Source organism: Notamacropus eugenii, chromosome 5 (assembly GCF_028372415.1).
Source record: "Notamacropus eugenii isolate mMacEug1 chromosome 5, mMacEug1.pri_v2, whole genome shotgun sequence".
Taxonomy (NCBI): Eukaryota; Metazoa; Chordata; class Mammalia; order Diprotodontia; family Macropodidae; genus Notamacropus; species Notamacropus eugenii.
Genome location: NC_092876.1, coordinates 443,741,309 through 443,763,852, shown reverse-complemented (window position 1 = coordinate 443,763,852; position 22,544 = coordinate 443,741,309). Strand labels below are relative to the sequence as shown.

General features: G+C 36.3%; 1 protein-coding gene across 12 annotated transcripts in view; it reads right to left on the bottom strand.

The window, feature by feature from the left end:
* DMD (dystrophin) overlaps positions 1-22,544 on the bottom strand; it is a 2,329,373-nt gene that overhangs the window by 365,556 nt on the left and 1,941,273 nt on the right. For all 12 annotated transcript variants that reach the window (XR_011968542.1, XM_072616876.1, XM_072616880.1 and 9 more), the window contains 2 exons: positions 18,984-19,104; positions 18,069-18,337 (listed from right to left, as the gene is read on the bottom strand). Coding sequence is in view for 11 of the 12 variants with exons in the window: in XM_072616876.1 (XP_072472977.1) it covers positions 18,069-18,337; positions 18,984-19,104 (390 nt within the window). In the remaining variant the exon portion in view is untranslated. The remainder of the gene's footprint in view (positions 1-18,068; positions 18,338-18,983; positions 19,105-22,544) is intronic.

Here is a 22,544-nt window from a genome sequence, read left to right as displayed (position 1 = left end):
CCTAATTGGTATATACTTCCTCTGGCTTATTGAATCATATCTATACCACAGAATATGCTGCATATATTCTTTTTTTTCTTATCCGACAACCAAGGTCTCATACCAGTATGTGTCAGAGGTAAGCCTTGAACTTGGTCATCATTGGCTTTGACCCCAGCATTCTCTTTGCTACCTCATGCTGTTTCTCAGCAAACTTTAAAGTATTACTAGAAATGTTTTACTATTGTAACAAAGAGAAAAATCAATATTTTGATTGTGATAAAAGAAATTAGAAAGGAAAAAAATTCTAAAGCAATGGATGAATTTATTTCTTAAAATGAATTAAAATAAATTAAAATTTATTTCTAAAAACTTGACTGGTATCTAAGTAATTGGTGCATTTTATTTAATATTAGTCTATTTGTAATTTTTCCTTCTCTGATATAAGCAAGAACACATTTTTGAGTTCCATGAAAGCCTGTGTCATGGTTCTTGGAAATGAATTTAGGTGAATGATATATTACTTCACTGTCAAAAAATTGACTAACTAAAAATCCACCTTGCATCATTTGTACCTTGAGTAATATAAAAGATGAGTATGTACAGCAAATTGAAACTATTTTTGATTTTTTTCTACAAATGAAGCTGGGCCAAAATATCATTAAAACACGACTTGCATCCTGATAATGGCAATTTTAATGAGTAGACAACCTTGAAAATCTTTTCCTTCAACTTTTGTAATAAAATGTCAGAATGTTTTCAAACAAAATGTTTTATTCACTTTGTAAGCCAAGAAATTAATAGGATTTATATCCATTCGTATTGTTTATATTTCTTTTAATATCAAGATTTCATGGGTACGTGAGTTCATTATTACTTATTTTATTTATATCATACATCACCATATAATATAATATTATGTTTTTAAAGTTTTATTTCTTGGCTACATACAAGGTACTATCATCATGGGTAACCCTTATGGTATAAGAAAGAATTTTTATAGGTCACAACAAACCCTAAACCATCTTCTTATCCTAGCTTGGGCATTAAAAAGAAGGAGCACTATTCATATTAAATATGAAAAGTCTTAAATAAAGGCATTTTATAGGTCCATCATGGAGGATTTATTTCAGAACATGGACAAAAGGTACCCAAAAAGTAAAAGTGTGGATAAAATGAGATCTGAACATTTGGAAATATTACTGGCATTGATAAAATTAATGATTCATGGATACATTGAAAAAGGAAAGATGCAAACAAGTTGCTGGTTTCTTGGCTCTGATTAAGCTCTTTAAGTAACTCAGTCAAGGTCGGTTTTCTTAGAAAAGGTCTTCATCTTAGAAAGAAATTCAAAGACACTATTCCTAAACCCTAATCCCCTGTATATTAGAAAGGGGATTTTAAATTCTGTTGGCAGTATGATCACAAAATCTAGCCTTCTAGTCACAGAAAAGAGATTTCTTAGGGAGTACTAACTTTGGGAGTTGCCTTCCTTGCAAGTAACCCAAAGTTGTAGAGCTTCTGAATTCAAGTTTTTAAACATGAGCATCCTTAAAAGCAGAGGATTTCCTTAGTATTATCCTCCTAAAAGTAGGAGAAGCAGCACCCTACACATGAGGGGCTAAATTCATACTATGGAGGTTGGGATTCTCAGATGGGAGGAAGAAAATTGGATCTAGGCAACCCTCCTATTGTGGTAAGTCATGCATTTTCATATTAAAGTGAGCGATTGTTCCAGAGTCACTTCTACCCCATGTTTCTCCACCCTATGGTGTGTTTGATTCCCTGGAATGGCTAACGAGCTATTTGCATTGGAGATTTTCAAATTGCCCATATGTGAGGAAACCTAAACATTTCATATGCCTGTTTTATTTTGGACATTTTCTCAGAAAAAAAAACAAAACAAAACTTGAGTGTAGGAGCTGCCAACCAAAGAGAGAATGACCTTGTATGGGCACAGCTCATGTGAGTCCTTTGGAGGGTCCTGAGCTATAAAAAGACACCATCAGATCTCATGAGTTGGGCAAACTGCTGAGTACAAAACCAAAACAGCTCACTGCTAGACGGTCCCTAGGTCTTTTCGTAGAATGTCCAGAGGATCTTTAATAATCCTCTTCATGCTCAACTGAGAAATCAGGAAGTTCTCCTAGAGCTCCTATCTATACCTTCTGAATTCCTGGCCAAAATACTTAATGGAATAAATTGATGATACTCATGGGCCAATGTAGGGAGGGATAATCTGACCTAATCAGATATAATAATGTCCAGGATGGGATTGTCACCACCTTCTAAGATCTTATATAATAAAATTAGGTATTTTAAGTACTCTTTTCCTTCTCTAATCCCCCCCCCCCCACATATATCCCTCTAGACCTAACAAAAAGCCATCTATTTACTTGAATTAAAAGAAACAGGCCAAATTTGCCTCACTATTCTTCCCTCTACCACCCCACACCCCAAGGATAATAGCAATTTGTAGGAGATTCTTGTGTTTATTTTGGCCATGGCCACTCTGGGGGTACCCTATGTACAAAGAAACTTGGAAACAGAATTATCATTATTGAGGCTTACTTGAACTGCTATTGAGTGCATGACCTCCTCCACACCTCCCACCCAGGACCATGGAGTCAGATGGCCCAGTTATGTTTGCCTCTGGTTCTAGAACTCCCCGCTAGCACACACTCTGGACTCTGGCCTTAATGTACTCTGAGACCTCATGAAACTTTCTAGATCATTATGCAGTCAGCAGGAAACATCTCTTTACAGCATATGGTACCATAGTAATGTAAAAAAAAAAATAACAGTCATTGTAACCAGATGAATTCCATTACTTACAAAACCAGTTGCCTATAAGGTAATGTAAAAAATAAAACCAAATGTGGAACTTTCAGATTTTATGCCACTGATGATTGTTCCCACTAATTCTTGTGATTTAAAAGATGACCCTGTACCTTCCCTACACTTCTTGATGATCAAAATAGGTAATATTTTATGTCCCTCACTACCTCCATCAGTACCTCTAGGCATACCAAGTAACTACCGTTACATTAATCCTAAAATCTAGAAACTAAGGTATTTTTTTTAGCATTGGCAAAGCATTTATTTTGACACCTCACTGTAACCAAGATTGAATGAATAATCCGGTCTCAGGGGCCCCCATCCCCAATAAAATTATCAATTTCTTCATAGGACACGAGACAAGAACATAAACCTCCTTGAATTCTTGGCCACTAACATCAAAAAAAAGTTCATATTACTGTCCCTCTTCCACCAAGATGGCAGTATCTTTATTATTTGTTAAAATATCAAAATCTAAGTGTGTCATATGATCATCAGACCCTTAATGGCTTCATCATCACAGACTAGGACCATCTTCTTTTTATTTCTGGCCCCCTGTACCAGTTGGAACAGGTCAACATTTTCCAGCAAGCTAGACCTCGGTGGACTATGGTGGATTTTAGTGAAAATGGTGTAACACAGAATGTCACCTGTGCCTACCAGGGATACAAATGAAATGGAGCCATTGAGATGTAGTTACAATAATGTGAATCCCTTTCAACCTCCACCGCATTGTAGCTTTTTATGAGCTTTGTCTCCCAGTTCTACAAGATCATGGTAGTGTCGTTTCCTTAAACACATCTAAGTAGTCCATAGTGCTCTGATCAGTCTTATTAAGTACAATATCTAAACAAAGTTAGAAAAATGTATTGTTCAATAGAGAAAAAATAGAATTTTTTAGATATCTGAAAGAGGTTATCGGGAAGTTAGGAAGGATCACCATTAAAGTAGACATGGAGGTTCCCAAAATTGTAAAGTATGCTTAGAATCCTTTCTGGGGTATTACTGGATGGTCATTGATTGGAGTGTCTGCTCATGGACATATTAAAGATTGCCCAAGGTATTCTCATGCCCAGTTACACCAAACAAGTATTCCAGCAGTCAAAGAAAAGATATGCCAGGGCATTTCATTATAGCCTGACACCCAATGCTTTTTCATAATGGAAATCTGGTGCCTCTGAAGTAAAAAATGGGACTCTCTTTTCAGATAGACTCACAAACTAGCCTATTATGACCCTGTACCTACTATTATAGAAAAAAGAGAAATGCATCAGATCTGTAACATCTGAAAAAAAGGAACTGCTCGTTATAAAGACAATTTTTAAAATACAGTAATAACATCCTGTGGGATAACAATGGCTACTAAATACCCACACCAAATGCTAGAACTTGGAATATCTATAGTTTTGTCTATAAAAGGAGGTGTTGTAGTGGTGCCTTTCAATAGTTTATGTTAAAATTGAATACCTTTTAAAAGTCAGAGCTGATGATTAAATACTATGTTTTTGAACCAAAAGTAAGGGGTTTCTGAAATGGGCACCTAAATGCCCTCCTCCACATGAAAAATGTCATAGTTACTCATCTTCATTTTCAACAGTCTCATCTTCATTTTCAACAGAGGAACAATGAAATTTGGATATTGAGGCTCTATTAACTATCCTGTGTATCACCTCCACCTTTACCCATTAGGGAGAAAAATTCTCTTAGACAGGGTTGTATATATATTGGCATTCTCATATACATATTCTCAGACAATGGTCAGATGACTATAATCCAACTGCACCATGACTGGTGGGCAGTAGAACCTTGCAAGTGACCATCTAAGACTTTTGCTGTCCCCTGGTTCTGCCATGTCATTGTCTGATACGTGCAAACATGTAAGATATTAATGGAGCGTCACGATGGCACAGTGGATAGAGTTCTAGACTTGGAGTTCAGATCAAGCCTCTCACATGTACCAAGTGTGTGACCCTGGGCAAGCCTCTTAACCTCTGTCTGCTGCAAAAATAACAGCACCTACCTTTTAGAACTGTTGTGAGGATCAAATGGATTAATAACTGTACAGTGCTTAGCACAGCATCTGGCACATAGTAGGTACTATATAAATTGCTATTGTCATCATTGTTGTGTGGAAAGAGCCAGCTGAAAACTAGCACAGCTTCTTTAGCCCCCTGCTGCTATGTAGAGATGCTCACTTTTTCTCAATAGACTTGGACACATTTGACAGCCTTCCAAGGATGCCCACTTAGTAGCAGTTGTCATTTTGGGAAAAAACCCAACAAAACACAGCTCCTTTTATTCTCCCCTTTGCTAAAAGAGCTTGATCGTTTCTCTACAGGGCCTTGTGACTTCACAGAACTTTTGTCCTTATCTTTGATGACCAAGAATCTAGGACTAAGTATTTCCTTTTCATTCTACTTCAACTCAAAATTCATTTGTTCTTTGTGTCTCCCTGAAATCCAACAGGCAAACTGGATGTGTGGATTATGTCTCCATGAGAGTCACTTCCACTGGGATATCATAAATCTCTTGTATTAATTCTATTAATACTAATTCATTTCCTTCTTCACTAAGAAGAACACACTGACTTTGCTAACTATGGATTCCATCTTCCAGTTCTTTCCAATCTCCACAACTTGGACCAATGTCCTGATGGATGAGAGAAACTGAAAATGAAACCATGCCAGTCAAATCTGTAGTCTATCCCAGAGGCTGCAGAAGAAATATAAAAGTAGGTCATTGATCATCACCAAAACATGAAGGACCCACCACAGGTAGGAGAGTACATCTGGCCACTCAACTAGAAATGTTCCAACAGACCCTCTAAGATCAAGAATACAGAGTTAAATAAGTGATGGTCTAACTGACTCCCTACTTCTCTAAAAATTTATTTCATCTCACCAGAATAAAATCCCCAAGCATGTGAGAAAATTCAAAGAGAAGATAAGAAATATGAAGAAAGGCAAATAAGAAATGGGGTTGTTACCCACCACTTGGTGTTCAGTCTTTGTCCATCATGTCCAACTCGTTGTGACTCCATTTGGGGCTTTCTTTCTGGCAAAGATTCTGGAATGGTCTGCCATTTCTTTCTCCAGCTCATTTTACAGATGAAAAAACGGAGGCAAACCAACTATGCTGCTTTACCAAATTCTATCCTTTATGTACAGGGTGTAACTAGTAGATAATTTGTTTATTTTATAACAGAGTGTATCAAGTAGGCATGATGGTAGCTTCCTTAAAGAGTGATTACTGTGGGTTTTTAAAATTTTTTTTATATCTATGGTTTGTCAACATTTTTGGTGCTTACTCTTAGCCAATTTTCCATTGTGCTACCTGGAAAGCAACCTCCTGTTTCTCCTACCCCCACTACCTTGCACTCCATCTTTCAGGTTCCTTTCTGAGAGGGACTGTTACATGATTGCCATCTTGTTTGACTGGGCTACATCTCTGGTATCCCAACAAGGGAGATTTCTAACTGAAGGTATCTTATAAGACCAAATAATAAGGCTACAAATGGTGGAAGAATTATTTTCCTAGGGCTATTCATTTGGTAATGTTCCTGAATGATTTGCAAATGAGTTTCAACCTTTAGGTCCAACACTAAACATGTTAATGTTCAAATCATATAAAGTAAGAAAATAAAGGCACACCAGGCAGTAATTTGTTATTGTTTCAACAGACCAAGTCACCTTATTAATTATTCCACTCCGTACTCCACAAGCTTCCTAACTTATTACTGTATGTTGGCAGAGGAGCCCACTAACTTCATTTTATTTCAGATAGTGACTTGCTTATGTGCTGGTAAAAACATGATTACAGAATCTGCATGCATGATAGGCAGAACACCTAAATGGGCCTTCTGTGTCTATAACAGCGAGGAACACAAGTGAGCTGGGGCTGTAAAAAGACCACATTTGGAAAGCATACTGACAAGCTTCCCCAAAGGAAAAAAGAGCAAGTTCACTGCAAATCATTTTTAAAATGGAAAAATATATATCTTTGTAGTTATATATTCCCCTTTTATACTGATTAGTTGATTTTTTAAGTTCAAGGGTCAATCATTCTGTGGGAGCTTTAATAAGCCATAAGTAGTATGAATAAAACCCATAATAATGATGTGTGAAATAGTCTTCCTGTGTATTGATAATGCATTAACATGTATAACTTCATTGTACCACAATTTAACGATTTAGCATGCACTTAATCTAAGTAGAACCATTGGATTAAAGATCACAGGATCCTAGATTTAAAGCTGGAGGGGACCTCAGAGGCCAATGAGTCCAATCTCATCATTTTACAGAGGAGGAAATTAAGCTACAGAGAATTAAGTAACTTGTCCAGGGTCACATAGCTAGTAAGTGTCTGTGGCAGCTAAATTGTGTAGTAGATAACGTGCTGGATTTTGGAGTCAGGAAGACCTGAATCCTACATCAGACACCATCTATGTGTCCCTAGGCCAGTCAACATAACAATAATGAAATTAGCCACCATTTACATGGTACTTCAAGGTTTATAAGACTCTTTACAAATATTATCTCACTTCATCCAATGATTTGCATGGTGACCGGCACACAGTAGGATCTCAACAAATGTTTATTGAATTGAATTATCTTCAAGAGAACCCTAGAAATTAGGGGTCATTTATTAGCTCCACTTTCCCGTTGAGAAAACAGATAGAAGTGAAGCGATTTGCCCATTTAATCTGTCTGCCTCAGTTTCCTCATCTGTAAAATGAAAGGTTTAGACTTGTTGACTTCCCCAGTCCTTTCTAGCTCTAACTCTATGATCTATGACCTTATGAGATAGGGTTTCAGACCAGGTCTCGTGATTGCAATTTCGGCACTCTACCTATCTCCATGCAACAATTTTGCATGGAATAATTATTTCATAGGAAGCAGAGCAGAAAGGAACCTCATCAAGCCCTTTTTCATTAAAGAGGGGGTGGAGAGAGGTATATCGATTTTCCAAGTTCTTTCATACAGTCAGTGGCAGATTTGGCTGGTGACAAAACTAGAAACTGAGTCTTCAGTCTCCCAGATCAGGGCTAGTTTTCACAGACCAAAAGGGAGAGGTCAATGAGTCCAATCCCATCATTTTACAGATGAGGAAATTAAGTCACAGAGAATTAAGTAACTTATCCAGGGTCACCTTCATAGCCTATTAAGAGTGAAGAGGGCCTTTGGAGGTCATCTAGTTCAATGCCCTAATTTTATAGATGAAGGAAGTCCCTCAATAGCTGATTAGTGATTTATTATCCATGAATCTATCCAAACCCTCTCAGATCTATCTCATCCCATTTCTTGAGGATACTAGTCCCATATGTTATCTTCTAGAACAGAGCTTCTCAACCATTTTCTACTCCCAACCCCTTTTCCTGTTTCTCAAGCATTTATTGGCAGTTAGTGGTCTGAGGGCATTCTCAGTGCAAAGTAGGAATGCTTTGTGCTCAGAACCAAGGTTTCAGTGAAATTGTGTAACAGGGGCAAGTGTTGCTAGAAACAGCTCGAATTACATATTAGATTTTTAAGAGATTTTTTGATCACTGCATATTCAGAAACCTTTTTATTGTTGCCAAAGGGGTGGTGACCCACAGTTTAAGAAGCACTATTCTAGAATACTAGTCTTCAGACTTTTTCTGATCAAGCAATCCCAGCAATAAAACATTTCTGATTATGTACAAGCTATATTCATATAGTAACTTATTTATAAAGTATTATGCATGTACCATGACACTAATAATGATGTACATAACAGAATTTACACATAGAACAGAAAATTTTAAATGATTAGATAAAAATGAGAAATATTAGAGTTGAGTAGGACATCAGTGGAATTTATCAAATAGACAATGACGTGGTCAGATGGAGCTTTAGGAAAATCACTGACAGCTAAGTGGATGATGGTTTGGGGGGTGGAGAGATATGACCAATGAGAAGGTTACTGCAGTGGTCTAGGTAATAGGTAACGAGGGCCTTTGCTATGGTGGTGGCTGTGTCACCATGAAATTTTCTGGGGGTTTGGGGGTGTGAGGATTTTCCTAATGGTATCTGAACAGTTTCTATAGGTTGTGATTAGTCGGCAGTATTTAGATTTTAACTGCTCAATGAATCCTGTAATAGGTATTCTAACTTCATGGAATCAGTCCCCAAATTTACTCACCTTTTCAGATAGTTTTCCCGTAACGTAAGGAAGGAAATATTATGCAGGGTATTAGCAAAGAACAGTAATGATGCTGGTAACAACACTGCACATGGTACTTTGCATTTTAAAAAGCACATTCTTCACAATGATTGTGTGAAAAAAATAATGCAAGCATGATCTGCACTGCACAAATAAAGAAACTGAGGCTCAGAAAGGTTAAATTATTTACTTCCAATCATCTGTTTTCAGATCAGGTTACATGACTGTCTGGTGTTCCTTCCTATACCCCACCAAGCCCCTGCATCTAGGAGCTTATCCCCGTATCACTCTGTTCTCTTTGAATAGCAGTAGCCCATTTCAGGTATTAATATACCTGTATATTACCAGTATACCAGTAGTTCCCTTCAGAGCAGAGGCTTTGAAGGCAAGCTAAAAGCAGCTGAAGAAGAATGAACAGTGATTAAATGCTCTACCACTTACTTCCAGCAAACAGATGTTAATTAAACACAGTTCAAAGGCTTCAATGGTTATGGCCAAGTCTTTGGAGGCTAAGGACTGCTGCTGTTTATATGCATCATGTAAGACAGGAAGTTATATAGTGAAAAAGAAATCCATATATTTAACGAACAGGAGAAAATACTTGGTAGAGAAAAATGTGTAAAATGCTGTTTTTTTAATTAAAATTTTAATAGTGGACAAACACATTCAGTTCTGGAACAATTTTAAGTATGAAGAATTTTGCAAATATATCAGGAAATGAATTTTACCTCTTTTGCTATCTCCAACACTTAGCACAGTGCTTGGCACATTGGTGGTGGTTGCCCTTCCTTCTGGATGAGGGCCAAAATAGTATCACTATGGTAGAGCCACGTTATAGCGTGTCTGACTGTGGGTCATCAGACCAATAAGAGTTCAGAATGCTCTACCACAGGTCAGGCACCAATAGTCCCATGTGAACATTTGGGGTGGATTCTCTCAGTGTGTGCATTTCTAAATTTGGCACATAGCAGGAACTTTATGAATGATTAGACTGATACCACTTATTTGACAAAGGGAAATATTTACCCTAAGGAGGCTTCTCGTCACATATGAATATCTGTTCTTCACTTGCTTTCGCTGTGCCTTCAAAGGCTCTGCTCTGAAGGGAACTGCTAATGTCTGAGATAGGCTGATGGAGATAAGAAGATATGCTCCTAGAGATACAGGGGCTTGGAGAGTACAGGAAAGAGCTCTATTTTATAAATTGGTAAAACTTTAAAAAATATCCAAAGAAAAATATTTTTAAAAATTCTTGGATTTAGTACAATAGTACAGAGCTATAAGAAATCTTACTGTCATTTAGTCTGATCATTTTATAAATGAGAAAATTGAAGTGTTGAGACAACTTTGCTGTTCTGTAGTTGTTTCTATCACATCTGACTCTTTGTGATCTCGTTTGGGGTTTTCTTGGCGAAGATACTGGAGTGGATTGGCATTTCCTTCTCCAGTTCATTTTGCAGATGAGAATACGGAGGCAAACATGGTTAAATAACTTGTCCACAGTCACACAGTTACTAAGTATCTGAGGTCAGATTTGAACTCAGGAAGATGATGAGTCTGCTTGACTCCAAGCCCAGCACTCTATCCACCAAACCACCTAGGTATCAGAGAGTATAATTAAATGGACTCAAAGTTATGCTTCCAGTTAAACCCAGAGGCATTACTGGAATACAGCTTAGCTTTTAGGACTGGTAGCCTGAGTCACTGGGAAGAACCAGTCAGAGAATCACTTTCAAATCCTAGCTCTGCCTTCACTAGGTGACCTTGGGAAAGTCACGTAACTTTTTTGAGTTTTAGGGTCTTCATCTATAAAATTAAGGACTTGGCCTCTAAGGTTACTTCCAGTTAGAATCCATGTTCCTATGATTTCTCTGCAGCTGGAGTTCTCAATCTTTATTATGTGATGGATCCCTCTGCCTCTCTGACAAAGAAAAAAAATGTTTTTTAAATACATAAAACACATAAGAATACAAAGGAAACCAATTACGTTAAAGTATCTCTATTGTACTCCTGTGCTACTCATACTTTTTTCAGCTCAGTCCCTGATCCTTCAGACTTCTTTCTTTCTCTGCTGTGACTTAGATAGACAGTTTCTTCTGCCTCCAACTCTTTTCTGCTTCTATATTGTTTATCCTCATTAGAATGTAAGGTCTTTGAGGACCAGGACTATCTTTTCTTTTTACAGGTATTGGATGTCTCAGCACTTAACCCAGCTCTGCCTTAATAAATATTTTCTGGCTTGTTGATGCCATCAGTGCCAAACTCAAATAGAAATGGATTCCTGTAGGTTGCAAGAATATTGACTTAGAAAATCACAAATTAACATTAGCTATGTAGTCCTGCATTTTTATTTGTTTTGTCAAACATTTTCTAATTACATTTTAATCTGATTCTGGTCTCACTGAGACTTTTAGGTCTCAAGTTTGACATCTCTGCATTATATCAATATGTATTTATAGTTCAGACAACTGCTGTGATGACCCCTGGAATATTGAAGTTTGAGATCGCTTAGTTGATAGAAAATAGAACTGGCCACTAATAAGGTCTTGTAGCTATGAGATAACTTTTTAATAGGTAAGACTGAGTTTTTCATAATCTCAATAATAGTTATTTGTCTAAGAGAAAAAATCAGTTCCCAATATGTGTTTTACTAAAGAAGGGTTATTGGGTTCTTCTTGTTATGTATCTCCTATTATCTTAATATAGAGTAAGAATATGACTCATAATTTTAAAAAGAAAGGTATACTCTAGGTCCTAATGTTTTAATTGGTTATACCCTACATTTCATTCTTCCCCTTAAAGTCTCCCTGTTTAAAGAAGAAATCATTGTTGATTTTAAAGTTCCTATGTGAAATTCCATATTCACAACCAAAAATATGGGATTGGATCTCAAAGACCAGACAGGTTTCTATTAGTTCAGTTAAATTTTAAATACTTATTTAAATATTGTGCTGACTTAACATTATTTCTATTTGAAAGTGAATACTATAAAATTGTTTCATATGGCCCACAAAAATAGAAGAAGGTGGAAACGATGGAAGAATCAACACAGAACTAATTTATTATATAAGGATTCCTCTAACTCTTGCAGAATAAGGTACACAAAAATATAGCATTAAAAAAACATTATCTTGTGGAAAGACAAATTTTTATCCTAAAAAGGCTATCTTTTCACATTTCTTTCCAAAATGAGATTTTTGTTCTGTTTTGTTAGCAACACAAACATCTACTTTTCCATCACATTCAGAATACTGGCTTACTGGTAACCATTCCTCAGCATCATTGCTTAACTTGTTTAATGGGAGGTTATCTGAGGCATGATATTGGTGCCAATGTTAAGTGGATAAATGTGAAAAATGTAATTGCAGGGCATCACGGCACATCTGGCACCTACTTCTTGGGTTATCTGCTCTTAAATTATGCCTTGTTGGTGTAGTTGCAGAAGAATAACTCAGTGATAAACTTTTGAGCATCTTTGGCAAATGCCAAAGTAGAGTGAAAAAGAAAGTAGTCCAGGAGCTGCCATTTTCTAAGCAAGTGTAGCACTTTGGCTAAATATCATTAGCATTTTAGGATTGTGTATGGTTAAGGCAATGCCTCTATACGTAGAATTTAATAAAAATGCTTAATCTCTCAGTTTCTTCTTATATAAAAACCTTTACAGAGTAAAGGAAGACTCCATTAATAAGTATCACAGATGCAGTGAATTAAACATTCACACTTTATAATGAGATCAGACCTCTCTAGATACTAGATTATAACAATACCATTTTGAGATCTGAAATCCTTTAATGCTAATGATATGTTACTTAATTTCTGTTTGGAGTAGTCTGTAACTGTCAGACAGTGTCCCTGGAGAACCAGAGAGCATTTATTACTGTCTCCTACTGCACCCAAAGTGCTTAGTCTAGATTCTAATACCAGTCAATTCTCCAGAGCTGCTCTATTAGAATTCTCTGAAATGATTGTTTTCAAATAGAAGCCTGAGTGATGCTGTGGGAGGGAATTTCAAGGCCCAAGAAAACACCTCTTGAGAAAAATGAATCAGATGGATTCATTAACTGAACATTTTGATTATCTACAAACTCCTAAATGCTTATGACTAAAAGAGCTGCTGTACAACTCTCATTTAATTGAGCAACATTTCCAGCATATTCTGCTGTCTATGTTCATTGCAGTCTATCAAAACAAATGCTACAAAGCTCTTTATCTGCAAAGAGGTCCAAATTAAAATAAGTTTGACAGTAAAAAGGATATTTCACAGTATACAACTGTTCCAAAGATTTCCTATCTTTAAATAAAGTTCACTCAGCAATCAAGTCATTTATGAAATAATTGGAAGAACTAAAAGGATGTTTCTCTTTTGAATAAATATTTATTTTGACTTTAGAAGGCATTTCCTTTGAGTTAAAAAAAAATCTATTACATGCCACTATCTCCTTCCTCCTTCCTCATTGTCTTACATCATTTGCCTGCTTGCAACATATATTCTTGAATAAGTTGTTTATGAAGCAGCAAATTAATAGTCTTTGTGATTGTTTTTATTTGGGATTTGGAGGGCTGACAAATGAATGAGTAGAAAATGACAATTCTACGTGAATTAGCTTTAAGGCTTACTAAGAGGCCAAAGCAGAACTTAATAAGAAACTTATTAAGAGAAGTAGGACAAGTTAATTCAGATTGATTATAGACTTTGGTGAAGACAGCTGGAGTTCAAATGAAACTGAAAAGGAACTTATATGCACTTCAAAGTATGCTAAGCAGATGTCGGAAACAATTACTGTGGGCTGCCTTTTCAGAAGCTAAAGGCATAGGAATATAGTGGTAGATTCAGGTTCTTATACAAAGGGTAGTAGCTACTACCTAGGCACACAGCACCATCTCAAATCTGATTCTTTTGGGATATGAACAAATGTAGCATTCTCTTCATAATTCAGGACTTCTGGTGTTATAAGCTGTAGTCAAAATTTGAAAGAATGCATGAAACCTCAGTCCAGAATTGTCCCATCTCCACCAGTATAAAGTACGTAGTCAAGATTTTTTCCATGAAACCATTGTCACCACTACTTGTCAGTTACATCAGCAATAACTTAATGTCCATTCTATACCTTATAATGTAACATAAAGCTTCTTTAATATATATTCAGATATACTAAGGATCAAATCATGTTCCCTGACACATAAAAGTATCTTCAGAAAAAAGAACTCATAAACCAGAAACTTAACGATAGGCCTTATAGCAGTCTTTATCAAAGGTAATTACCACGGTTACAGCAAGGCAACACGACTTCACTTCCCTCTCTCTCCCAGGTACCAGCATTGAAAAGGTCTGACAGAACTTTTTATTCTGACAGTAACATAAAAACAACTGAACTGAGCATCTCTTTAGCAAAAATAATCGGCTAAAATAGGCAGCGAACATGTGAGTTCCTTCCTAGGTGAGCTACCTCTGCTAGTCCATCCATAAAACAATAGTCTCACAGTGTCTTGGGAAGTCTCTCTCCAGTCTAAGCAAGGTCAGTTAATAAGTGTGTATTAAGGACTATTAAATACTGACTTTTTACCAGGTACTGTGCTAAAAACTGGAGATACAAACAAACAAAAAAGGACAACAGGTAGTCTCTATTCTCACTTCCAGTGGGGGAAACAACATTAAAACCATGATGTAAAAACAAGCTATAAACAACATCAATTGGAGATAATCAATACAGGGTAGCCTTCTGAGGACAAAAATAGCGAGTTATATTTCTATTAACTAATATATAATACTATATATGTATATTATATATACTGTATGTTATATACGTATGTATATATAGATGTATGTATATATTACAAAAACTCTAGATAATAGGATATTAGACCAAGAAGATATGATCAAGTTGCAAATGTGTTGGAATTACAATTAGGGCACCTAGTTCCATATGCCAGCTCTGATACCTACTGTACATATGACCCTGGGAAAGTTCTTTATTCTCTTTAAGCCATTGATAAATGAAAGGGCTGAATTTGATGGCTTCAGAAGCCCCTTTCAGTTCTAAATCTATTATCTGAAGAACTAACCCAAATGAATTAAAGACAGAACAAAGACTAGAAACCGAATCCCCTACCTAAGGTAAAGTGACTGCTGAGGAATCTGAAAACCATGCCTTCACTCTTTGTAAAAGTACTCACTATGTTGTGTGCAGATCTCTTTTCTCTACTGTGCTAACATTTTAAAGGAATGATTCTAGAAAGGGTCCTGTTTTTAATTCATTGTTGGAGTAGGCTAAGGCCCAAAGAGTCAAGAGACTAATGACAGAATTGGAAGGGACTTTATCAGCTATCTAGTCCAGTTCACACCTGAGTAGGAATTCTTTGTCTGAAGACATTTGTAATGGAGAGACTTCAATGCTTTTTGAGGTCACCAATTCCAAAGCAACTTTGATGATTATATATATATGTATATATACATATATATAATATTTTTATATATTTAGATGATATCTCTTCATCTCTTTGTCTTTCATTCTCTTCCCCGTTGTTCTTAATTCTTCCAGTAAATGTGAAGACAGCTATCACATTCTATCAATTCTTCTTTTATCCACATCTCCCAATGCAATCCTTTCAACCATTCCTTATGTGTCACAGTCTCGACTTAACCACTATATGAGTTTTTCTCTACAGCAGCAATTTTCAAAGTGTGGTTTAGGGATAATGGTGGGGGCGGGGGTTCTTTAGATATTTTCAGGGAGTCCGACCATTTTTATAATATTAACATATTTTGAGTTATAATATGGTTAATATCAATAGATAACACCCCACATAAACAAAAACTCTTTGAAGGGGGAGTCCTTAATATTTTTTTAGTGTAAGGGGGTTGGTCCTGAGACCAAAAAATTCAAGAACCACTGCTCTGTGGGATGCATAGTATATTGATACACTTCCAAAATTGCTATACACTTAATTGACCACGTGCTCCTGATGTGGTGTAACCAAGGTGGATGAACTGTGAGACTATTACTTTCCCACCTAAAAAAGTGATATTAATAAGTACATTAGCAGTTCTATCCTTAATAGTTAAATATAACTCTATAAATAAAAATAAACAACAAAATTATTCTGGTGGTTTCATCTTTTCCTCTTGGTGGATATAATCTTTACCCTAAACTTAATTACCACCAAAAACTGTAGCAGCAGCAAGTCTAAAAATGAATGATGCAGAGTACATAGAATAGGAAGCTTTGAAAAGCTATATAGAACAACACATTCACTAATTTAATTGATGTCTGAATCAGTAAGTTGGAGCAGGCATGCTGTTATCTCTAGGCCTACATAGATGAGGTAGTAGCTCAAGAAGCAAGGTTGCCATGGGATGAGTTTTAACTATATAGTATAAAATATTTAGGATAATGTTTTATTTCTCCTAATGTCTGCTTCAGTTTTTAAAAGATGATGAACTCCTTGACCCTTTAAGTCCATTTCTAAGGAAATAGGTCTAGATTAAAGAAATCTTTTCTCATCAATGCATTGAAAACAACAAGAAGATGACAATGTCCTATTTTTCAGTTATACTGACTTATTTGGGGCTATTTAGAAATATACTCATTGGTTTTACATTACATCCATCAAATTGGCAAAGATAAAAAAAGAAATTGACATATTTTTGGACAAACTGTGGAAAAAACAGACACTAATGCACTATTGGTGGACTTGTAAATTGGTTTCATCATTCTGGAAAACAACTTGGAATTATTTCTCAAAAAGTCACTGGGAACTTTGGTTCTGCAGTACAAAGTACATGCTATAAAAAGATCAAAGAGAGAGAAAAATGACTCATCTCTTTTCATAGTAGCAAAATCTGAAAAACAAGGAGGTATCTGCCCATTAGAGAAAGTCTAAACAATAACGATATCTGAATGAAATGGAATATTATTGTACCATAAGAAATTATGAAACAGTTAAACCAGGAAGAACCATATGAACTAAGACAAAGTGAAGCGAGAAGTAGTGAGCAAGTTATACAATGAGAACATTATAAAGAAAAACAACTTTGATCAATGGACAGACTAATCATAATTCCAAAGGACTTTAGATGATACTCATTATCTATTTCCTGACACACAGGTGATGGACTCAAATTGCTGAATGAGATACATATGTTTCGACATTATTGATGAGAGAATTTGTTTTCCTTGACTATGGGTGTTATGAATAATTTTTAATTTTTTCTCTCTCTCCCTCCCCTTTCTCTTTCCTTCTCTCCTTCCCTCCCTTCTTCTTTCCCTCTCCTTCCTTAGTGTTGGGAGAGAAGAGAAAGATGGTAAATGCCTATTAATTTTTTTAAATCCTAATTTTAAAAAAGAAATATACTCATCAAAATTTTGACCCATATAAAGGATGTTATGATTTCCAAGTATGGCATTTTGTGTTTTAAAATAGAAAACAGAATGTTTTATACAGTCAAATAAAGATTAGTATTTCTTTCATTTGGGTTACGGTGACTTTGGAAATAAGCTGATGAGGACTTCATGGACAAAATCATGGACAAAAAGAAAAGTTAGTTGAAAGCTAGAACCTAAGGTTAGGAGATTTTCAATGCCATGGAACTGAATTTTATAGTCTAAAATCAGAAGAAAGTATGCATATTTGCTATTTATTCAGATTTCCTTCACTTTATAGTGTTCAGAACATATTAATCTAGGAGAACAGACTGGGAAAGCTCTCTTGCAAAAAGTGAAGGCATAGCTCAGATTCAGAAAGTGACTTGTACAAGATGACATATGGTTCAGTTAGTGGCAAACTCAGAACTGGTGACCAAGCATGCTTAATCCTAGTAATGTGATTTTACTACTATATACCACATCTCTATACACTTAAGAAACATCATAGGTAGGGCCATATTTTGACCGTCACAATTGCTCATGGGTAATTTGAAATTCAAAAAGATTCTATAACTTTTGAAAAAGAATGAATTCTATATTTTTAAGTATCCTTAGTTTTAGGGTTGTGAGGTGAAGAGTTTGCACTGAAGCTCAGATTAGAATTCCTTTGGATGGTACCAAAGGACAAGGATAAGTAGCACACCCTACCTTGACTTTCTCTAGGTGATCTTGCAGGGAGTCAATTAGTAGATCTCCCACTGGCTGCCAAGAGCCCTTTATCACTTCAGCCTGACGTAATTTTAGGTCCAATCCATCCATCGCTTCCTGAAGTTCCTGTAGTCTTCCTAGGGCCTCATCTATCTTCTTCTGCCAATCAACAGAGTGTAGGTTCAATTTTTCCCATTCGGTGTTGACCTCATCACCTTGCTTTCTCAGGAGTCTTGTGACATTCTGGGCCCTCTCCTCAGGAGGCAGTTCTAAATTTGTAATATAACAAGCTGTTAGGCCAAATTCTTTATTACATCGGTATTTTTAAAATAACATTAAATAGTTCATGTTAGATAAAAGGGAACATTTACAACAAGAGATGGGAATGCTGCTTTAATATAACCATTTTAGAAGTCAGAATAATTTTGGAAATATGAAGCTATAACATACAAAGAATCCTTGCTGAGTCTTTTACGCTTTACATTGGTCTCATGCTTGACTTTATCTTGTTTCTTCAAAGATTCAATTAGACTGCTGAGCTAAATAATGGGAATGATGTTCGGGTCAAATAATAATTCATTTAGATTAGTCTTTTAAATTGATAATTAGCTTATAGTCTCTATAACAGTAGAGTTCCCTCTAATAACAACAGTTATTTTCCATTTTAAAAAATGTTCAGCTATTTGTAACTAAGATGATTTCCAATTTTGTTTAGAAATGGGCATTTGTGTTTATACATTGGAGATTAAGACTTCTGATTCTTTTCATCTATAAGGTTTAATTTGAATTGATTACACAGTGAAATTTAACCTGAAAAATATAAGCTCCTCTGACACAGGAATCAAGAATTTATGGATCTCTAAGTCATTGCTGCTCCTTCTATCAATATGTTATTCCATCTTTACATTCAATTACCTCTGGGCTCTTGATAACGCTTCTCGAGTTCCTCCAAAGGTTTCTCTGAAAGAAAGATTCTCACCGTCTCAAGTGTACTCGTGATTACAGGTTCTTTGGTTTTCAACTCTCTCTTGAAGGCCTGTGAAACCACACAAAAAGCGTGTAAATAGGGTGCCCTGGGCTTCTACTACCAACTCATACTGGGTGTTTATCAATGGATTATGATATTACCAGGTCAACCTTTGATTCTAATATTTAGACAAAGTGACTGGTGCCAAAAGGGCAGAGCCTAAGGATATAAAGCATTTTGGCAATCAGGAAACTTCAGAAACTCTCCCCTATGCTAATGTCCTTTCATTTAAAAGTTCTTGGTTTAATGTGACTGTCAGACTTCAGATGTAGGTTGCAACACGTCTAACAAAAAGGAAATACAATTATATTCTAATGGAGCCTTAAATAAAACACAAAACATTGCTATAAAAACACAAGGGATTTCTGAATGCATTGATAAGATCGAATGCCACCTGAGAGTGTAGTCTTATTCCATCTCTATACATATATGTATTTTTCAATTGTAAGCAGTTATAAAAAAAAGATATATCCTAAGATTGAAGAAATAAAATAGAAAGAAGATTCTGATTGTGCTTGTACTAACATTTGGGAAGTCAGAGCTATCCCTAGGCCTCTCACTGTCCACCATTAAATACTTTCTCTGCATTGTAGAGAGACTGGGTGTTGTACATTTCTGAGATAGGAATAGACATTGGGGGTGCTGCACTTGGGAGATTTCCCTAGGAAGTTCCCAGGGGTTGTGGGGAACAACTAAATCTTTCCATCACTTCCGCTAGCCAGTCAATGAGCATTTAGTAAGCATGCATTATGTGGCAGGCCATTATGTTAAACCCTATGTATACAAGGAAATACAAAAAAAATTGTTCCTGCTTTCCAGAAGCTGAGTCTAACAGGGAGACAATGTGAAGACAACTAGGTACATACAAGGAAAACACATACAAGATGAATTAGAGATGATCAAGAGAAGGAAAGTACTAGTACTAAGGTAGACCAAGAAAGGCTTTTAGGAGACGATGGGATGTTAGTTAGACCTTAAAGAAGTGAGGGAAGTCAGGAGGCAGATATGAGGTGGAAGAGTAATCCAATCGTGTAAAAATGCCTGGAATCCAGAAACTTTGAGGGATAGCAAGCAAGCCAGTGTCACTAGATTTCAAAATATGTCCTGGGAGTAAGGTGTAAGAAGACTGGAAAATTAGAAGGGAATGAAGGAGTGAAAGACTTTTTGAATGCAAAAGAAAAGATTTTATATTTGATCTCAGGGGTGAGAGAGAGCCAATGGAGTTTATTGAATAAAAGATGACATGGCTAGACCTACATTTTAGGAACATTAATTTGACAGCTGAACGGAGGGAGGATATACTGGAGTGGTGAGACACTTGAGAAAGGGAGACAAACCAGCAGGCTATTACTATAGTGATGAGGCATGAAATGATGAGGGTCTGCACCATAGTGATGGTAGTGTCAGAGGAAATAAAGGATGTATATGAGAGATCTTACAAAGGCAAAATGGGCAGGATTTGGCAGCAAAATGGAGAGTGTGGTGAGAGTGAGTTGAGGATGATGTTTCAGTTTCACACCTAAGTGACCAGGAGGATGGTGGTACTCTCAGAAGTAACAGGGCATTTAGGGTGGCAGATACTGTAGTGAGTAAGAGCTGGTATATCTTTGATCAAACTAATCTGATGATGGTGATAAGCAAGCACCATGGGGAGAGGATTTCAGATGAAGCTTGGGGACAAGGCACAGTGACAGCACCAGAAGTAAGGAGAACATACAAATGAGAGATAATGAGTCCCTATTCCAATCCTCTCATTACAGATGAGATTATGTAATAATTAGGCATTATTATTTCAAGGAATTATACAACTTTAAAGATGAAAAAGCACTTTTGAGATCATCTAGTTCAGTCTTGTCATTTTATGGATGAAACCCAGGAAGGTTAAGTAATTTACCCGAAGGCATGCAGTGAATTACTGGCAGAACCAGGAAAAGAATTCAAGTCTCCTGACTCCTTTTGGAGTCAGTGCCCTTTAAACGAAAAAAAAGGAAAACAAAAAAAACAATCTTTATTATAGGAAAGGCCAAATATCGCTGCTGATGATTTAAAGAGCCTTTCTGGAGAAACTAAAAGTGAATTTTATTAGACAACAACAAAAATCCCTAGAGTAATGTGAAAACTTAACCCACAATGATGTTCTTAAATATTTTGGTCATAGTAATAATGAGAACATTTCACAGAATCATGGATCCTAGCACTCAAAAGGACTTCAGAGATAACCAGACCTCTCCCTCCATTTTGAAGTGGAGGAAACTGAGGCCATGGAGATTAGATAACTAACAATAACGTTAATAACCAGCCAATGATCAGTTATTTTTTGGTGACCTTTGGTACATTTCCTTATTGTTTCACTGAGAATTAATTTGAATATATACTGAAAAAGGACTTAGAAATGACAAGGAATATTTCAATGCATACACAGAGCTCTAGCCATAATTGTTTCAATATTTCCTTTCCTTCATTTCCTTTTGTTTCCTTACCTATCTTCCCCTTTCTTTTACTGGCCCTCTTGACCTATCTAAGTCCTCAAAAGTCCATAACTTCCTCATGATTACTCAAAGATCAGAACAAAAAGAAAAACCAAAAATGGGTCTGTCATCACATGTAGACATCCACGTCATTATCATCTCCTTACTGACTGAAACTCATTGGCTTGTAGTTGTAGGCATGTCAGTCATACCCAAGTGCCAGGCTCCTCAAGTCAGCCCCGAGGGTGTTTGACAAGGGAAAGCAAGATCTGCTCAAAAAGAGTCATGCCCTTCATATAATAATGCCATCTCTGCGATGGCTGTCAACTTGTGAGCTAGGAGGAAAATACTCAAGGCAAGAGTTGTGGGGACCTAATGCCTTGGAAATCATGAAACTGAAGAATTCTAATCAGGTGGTGGCTTCTTCCTCTGATTCCACCCTGAAGTTGACAAAGGTGACCATAGCTAAGGCTCAAGGCTGGCTCTCTGATCTAACCACTCTTCACTCTATGGGCCAAATTATCATTGGGACACACAGGTGGCTCCTAAAGAGGAAGAGATAGAGGGCTTGAATGAAAGTCTTTCTGATTCTGAAGACAGCTCTTAATACACAATCTATGCTGTCTCCTCCAAAAGGAGAAATGACCCTATGGAGATGTAAAAATGAAGATGTTAGTCTTCAAAGCTTAGCTCTTAAAGAAACCTATGACAATGTGAAGTAAACAGTTCCTAGGAGAATAACATAGGAACATTTCGCAATTTAAGAAACTAGATATCTGAATGTGAAACATATGATGCGTCTGAGTTATTTACCGAAGGTATTTGCCTCAAATAACATTTTACAAAGCATCATATTGTGCCTTAGAAGGAAGGAAAGCTAAAGTATTAGAGTTATAGGGGAATATTACTAAAAACAAGGAAATACAATGTTAAGCTTCTTTTCATAATAAGTCATCTGTTAATTGTTAAAAAGCAAAATGT